The sequence below is a fragment of the Brachypodium distachyon genome, chromosome 4 (assembly GCF_000005505.3).
Source record: "Brachypodium distachyon strain Bd21 chromosome 4, Brachypodium_distachyon_v3.0, whole genome shotgun sequence".
Taxonomy (NCBI): domain Eukaryota; kingdom Viridiplantae; phylum Streptophyta; class Magnoliopsida; order Poales; family Poaceae; genus Brachypodium; species Brachypodium distachyon.
This window is the reverse complement of record NC_016134.3, coordinates 11,904,884-11,910,942: the sequence shown is the minus strand read 5'-3', so window position 1 is coordinate 11,910,942 and position 6,059 is coordinate 11,904,884. Positions and strand designations below refer to the sequence as shown.

Genomic DNA, 6,059 nt, shown 5'->3' with positions numbered 1-6,059 from the left:
ACTACCTAGCTGCCGATAGGATACGATGGATCTCACATCCTTCCGTCAGGTAAGCAAAGTAATTAACAAATACTTGTGCGCGGAACATGCCATGAGTATATATATATATATGCAAGTAAACTAGCCCAACTGTAACGATCATGTCGTTGAGATATGAGCATAATGGCCATGATCCTAACGCGCGCGCCAGCTCGGAACCAGCATATACATGATCGCCTCCGGCCGGCCGTCTCCAAGAAGCACTGCTCTTGCTTCAATTATTCCTATAAAGACCAGCCAGGCATGCATGCACATACACACAGTTAAACACACCACCAAGAGCAACGCTCCTCTGCCTCTGCAAGCTAGCACGCGAGAATTTAAGCTCGATCCATCCAAGGCCATGGCACCTAGAGCAACGCTCCTCCTGGCCCTGAGCCTCCTAGCTATGGCGGCCGTGGCGAGCGCCCATGGTGGCTATGAGACCTGCCCCTCGGAGCTCCACTTCACCAAGTGCGTCAACGTGCTGGGCCTGGGCATCAACTTGGAGGCCAACGAGCCGTACAAGCTCCAGAAACAGTACTGCTGCCCTCTCATCGAGCACGTTGTCGACGCGGACGCCGCCCTCTGCCTCTGCAAAAGGCTCTACCTCGCAGGTGTTGTTGACCTCACCATCCAAGTCCGCGTCATCCTCAACAACTGCGGGAAGTACTGCCCTACAGACTTCAAGTGCCCCACATATTAGAAGAAGCTAGAAAACGATCAAGTCTATATGCATATGAATGCGATGATCTCGTATCGTCACGTTGTTGATTTTCAAGCTTTGTTAATTTGTACCATCGATCCATGTATTCTTTAGTTTCTTTTAATTCATGCCTGATTTATATGTGCTAAAGTTGATTCGCTGAGTGAAATTTATTAATCGTTTGGAATTTCTTATAGCCTCACTGCTAGCTAGCTACTTGTGGACTGTCATTCTGCTTTTCTTTTCTTAGAACAACAACATGGCTTTATGATTCGTTAAAGAAAGTACAAGACGTCGGAATAACCCAAACATACAAACAAACAAATTAAGATCCCAACCAAAAGTAAAAGCTCCATCAAAGTAAGTATTTCAATGTCAACCTCATCAATGTCTTCGGTGACAAAACTAAACGTTAGAATACCAGAAGCATGAAAGGACGATCCACAAGAACCACTGGTTCCCTTCGAACTACTAGACCAACTCTCTATCCTCGAAATTGATTAGTTGAAGAAAATCTAATCAGTATCCATGAAATGAAAATTGAAAGTTCATCCTCGTTCCATGTTGCGGAGAAAATGCTAGAAACTAAAAGTACTTCCAAAATGATAGGTCCGTCAAATTCTTCTCACCCGTTAGAATTCATGTAATGGCAATATAGAGTTAATCGTGAGATTGGTCACTAGATGTTAGCTGAATTTGGAGCCCCTAATCATGCATGGCCTGTGATGTCATCACGTGCACATTGCCCTCGAATTCCAACGGACAAATTAACTTTTTTTACGCTACTCATATGCTGCGGTTTCGTTAAGACGAGGGACAGCTCCATCATTTAACTAACATGCACGCTTGCTCTAGAGGGGCTCCGGAGTGGCGCCGATGAGGGTGGGCTTGCGGTCGTCGTCATCGCAATGGATTAGATGGAGCGATTTGACTTGTGCGATAGACCATAGTGACATAAATGTTAGACATCGGAGTAACCCAAACATACAAACAAACAAATTAAGATCCCCACCAAAAGTGAAAGCTCCATCAAAGTAAGTATTTCAATGTCAACCTCATCAATGTCTTCCATCGATCGGTGACAAAACTAAACGGTAGAATTGGAAAAAAATCTCATCAGTATCCATGAAATGACAATTGAAAGTTCATCCTCTTTCCATGTTGTGGAAAAAAAATGCTAGAAACTAAAAGTACTTCCAAAATGACAAGTTGGTCAAATTCTTCTCGCCGTCGGAGAGGGAGGGAAGACGGGAGGTGTGTGTGTGTGTGTGTGGAGGGGCGTCTCCGACGCACGGAGAATGGCGAGGATCCATGACGTCGATCGGGTATTTAGATCGGCATGATGTATCGTTTCCGAGGAGGACGACGAATCATTACGTGCACGCGAGAAAAAGGCAAGGGGTTTTGTGTAAAAAATATGTTTAAGTGGTCTGAGGGATTCCCACCTTTATCCGAACCGTGTAATATTGATAACCGCCCATGGAGGTCCTTTGAAGAATTTCACTGGAGGGAGTTTTCACCGGCAACGTCACCCCTCAAGAACAAGCAAGTTACGGGAAAATTATATGATTTTGAACAACCGAAGTTTTTAACCAAATGCCAACTTTTGGAGTCGGTTTACGACAAGAAACAAAATGTGTAAGGTGATTATCTAGCAGATTCAATTCCTAAACCAAATAAGATAACATGTTTGAATCAGCTGGTAAATTTTCACAGCCGACTCAGCAAGTTTATTTTTCCAAATAGAATATCCGGTCTTTTTTTAGCCGGTTCCGAAGGATGGTTAAGACCACCCTCTATAGTAGATGTAACTAGCATGTTTCTAAAAAAAAAAGTGTAACTAGCATGGTCGCTTCACAATTGTGAGGACATTAATTGTTCAAACTGCTAAAAAAATAGGTAAATCTATGGCGTCATAGACATCATACATGATGTTATGTTATTAGAAACACTATGGTTCGATAGACACGGCAGTCATTGTGCCAAATAAATTTCACATGTGCATGAAAAATCTTTATTCTTTTTTGAACTCCTCTCTTTATCCAAAAATATAAGAACAAATTTGAGGATTGAGGGAACCAACGAAAAGTTCCAAATATGCAGGAAAAATCTTTACTCGTCTTTATACTACTCCCTTCATCCAAAACATATAAGAACAAATTTAAGATTTGAAGGGGCCATTCCTCGGAAAGAAAAAAGAATTCAAGGAGTCAAAGAAAAAATTCCTGTTAATTAAATGTTGAGTTCCTTTACCTGGCGCTGCCTTCTGCACTGCACACGAGACATCGTGGTACACATAAGCCATGTGTGATCATTGGTCCGATGCTTTCGGACCAAACCAATTCGTTCGGTCTGATCGACGATATACACCAGCCGCGCACTCTTGAGAAGCAGCAGGCCCAATAAGAAGAAGAAAAGAAGGAGGAGGAACTTTTGTAGAGGCTCAATAATTCAGGCCCACACCGTAGCAGTGGGCCTTCAGCCCATAAAGTGGAAGCGGATCAACCGTAGCACTTCGAGTTCGACCACGTCCGTCAGGCGCCGAAAAAATACTTAGCACTTCAGAAGAAAGAATACACTGGAGGTAGTACCATACAACGATTCTTGCCGATCTTCTACTCTGACAGAAGAAGATTGAAGATGAACAAATTGGGCAAATTGGGCTCTTGTCCGATCGGATCGTCAACGACTCGAATCTCGCGAATTCGCCTAGTTTCAAGAACTCGTCGTCCGTTGGCATGGCCATTTTGCCGATGACTATGCCGAGCTTCCTAAGCTCGTCCAATTTCGTCAGTTCTTCAGATGGCAGGGATCCTTGCTGTTGCTGTTGCTGTTGCTGTCCCAGCCCTTTAGGCATTCCACCGAGCAGGTGGCATTCAGACAGATCCAGATACTCAAGCCGGTCGAGCTTGGTGATCCCTTGCCATATTCCTCCAGATTATGGCACGCCCGGAGATCCAGCACCACGAGCTCCCGCAGCCTGCCGATGGAGTCAGGGAGCGACTCCATCCGCGAGATGCCACGGAAGCTGCCGTGGCTAGGCGCTGCACGCCGCTGACCTCGATGTGGCTGGCCATGGGGTTGGCGATCTGCTGGAGCGGGCGGGATTCTCTCCACTGGTCGAGCTACAGCGCGCGCAGCTCCTTCTTCTTCCCCGCGAACCAGCCGGAGTCCAGCTCGAGGTACTTCTGGTCGATGTTGTAGATCGCCCTCGCGTCGGCGCTGAGCCGCCCCGCCGCCGCCAAGAAGGCACGGGCGGCGCGCGAGCGTGAAGTCGTTGCCGGGGTCCAGGTCGAGAAACCCGCTGCTCCTCGCCACGCTGACGAGTAGGTCGTGCAGCGGTGGACTGTGGCGCAGATCGAGGGAGGTCGTTGGACGATGAATCCCTTTGAGATGAGCTGGTCGAAACGCCTCTTCCCAGCATCGGCGGATTTGACGAACCCCTCCCAATCCACCGGTGGATGAGGAGGCGCTTCCTGAAGACGGCGCCGGAGGGGAAGGCGGCGAGGCAGAGCACGCAGCCCCACAGCCGCGCCTCGAGGCCACCGACGGGGAGCCTCAGGTGGCGCATCTGCGGGCCGTGCCGGATCTCCCCCATCCTCTTCATCGTCGCCATGGGCGTGCCCGTTGGAACCACCGACGAAGGTCCCTCGCCGCCCCCGCTGCTGCCGTTGAGGTCGTCGCAGGGATGGATGCTGGCCTTGATGGCCTTGATACCACGTAGAAATATGGGACCGTGAACCTGAATTATATTTCACGATATTGAGTGTTGTATTAATTTGACCCTCATATGGGGTATATATAAAGGTATAATGGGAGAGATAGACTTGGACTACAAGACAAGTAATTCCTTTAAACCGATTCTATCTTATCTCTAATCCCAACCATATCATATCTCTAACATTCCCCCTCAGTCGTAGCGGGAGCGAAGCGGACGATTGCGACTGAATTTGAAGTCTTGTGCTTCCGTCGTCTTCTCCGCTTCGCCATCATCAACTGCGTCTCTGATGGACTGGTCCGTCACCTAGGGCGGTGCCTACCGTCCCCTGTCTCTCCTCTATTCCCTCCTGCAGTCATAGCGGGAGTGTCGTGGACACTAGTGATGACGCGGACGCTTTGACTAGAGTTGTTGCCGACGAGTCTCTATAGACGTCGTAGCCCTTGATGTCGATGTCGAGGTAGCCGATCATGATGTAGCCATGGTCGAGGTAGTCGTGGTCGAAGTAGTAGTCGTCGTAGTGGATGGAGCCGTAAATAGCCGAAGGCGCAAAAAAAATTGCGCTATGATGATGTAGAGACGGAGTTGCAGTCGAAGACGATGCACCTTGCAGATGTCATAGGGTGTCGTCAGGAGGGTCTTGCGGATGTCAGAGAGCGCGCCAAAGGAGATGAGACCACCAATTTTGCCAGAACCGGTGGAAACTCATCGAGCACACATCGGTTTTGCCAAGACCGTGCGTGCCGTGCAACCGCCAGCTTTGCCAGAACTGGAGGGGAGTCATCACAAATAGTGATGTTGGTGTCGATGTAGTCGAAGCCGTCTGAGATGCGGGGATGCTGTCGTGGGTGAAGCGTCTTGCGGAAGAGTCTGTCAGAGGACGCTGGAGATGATGACGCGGTCGATGCCGTCGTCGGTGAAGCTGACGCGGGTATGCCGTCGTCGCTGGTGCGTCTTGCAGTTGAACTGTCAGAGGACGTGGGAGATGTCCAAGCGTGTGGTCGAAGTGGCGGCGGCGTGTCGACAAAGGTTATTGATGTAGACCACGCTGATGCAGACCTTTGGCGATGAAGTATCGGCGATGGCATATCAACGGACATGTCGACGATGATCTGTCGTTCGAAGGCGTCCCTTGTGGCGACGATGTGTCGATGCCGTGTTGTGCCGTGTCTGAGAAGTCGCTGTATGTCGACGTAGAGGTAGCTCACAGCTGGGCTGATGTAGTCGTACACCTTGATGTAGAAGGCGTGTTGGGTCGATCTTGGTCTCGTTCGCTCGTTGACGTAGAGTTGTTGCAGCAGCCGTGCGTGTTGCGTCCACGAGTCATCATTTTGCGGTCGATCAAGTCAGCGCAAGGTGGCACGTTAATAGTCCGAGTAGATGCGTGCGACACGTAGGGTGCTCGGGTTGTTGGAGACGTTCGTCTGCTCGTGGATGCCGGTACGTATAGGCGGACAATCCAATCTTCACGCTGCGTCTTGCAGCTGATGCATACGCGCCTTGATGAGATGCTTGCCGAGGACGAGGAGCCGACGCTGTCCGGCCGGTCGCGGACGATGGCGCTGCCTAAAGAAATTCCCTGAGAGCTGGACGCCGGGTTTATTTGTGGCTAAAAAA

At 49.3% G+C, this 6,059-nt stretch overlaps 1 protein-coding gene across 1 annotated transcript; it reads left to right on the top strand.

Annotated features, from left to right (window-relative positions):
• The first annotated feature begins 277 nt into the window (after positions 1 to 277).
• Positions 278 to 914, top strand: LOC100844014 (cortical cell-delineating protein). The gene has a single exon (XM_003577253.4). It carries the CDS (start codon positions 287 to 289, stop codon positions 722 to 724), a length of 438 nt encoding a protein of 145 aa, XP_003577301.2. The 5' UTR covers positions 278 to 286; the 3' UTR covers positions 725 to 914.
• The last annotated feature ends 5,145 nt before the right edge of the window (positions 915 to 6,059 follow it).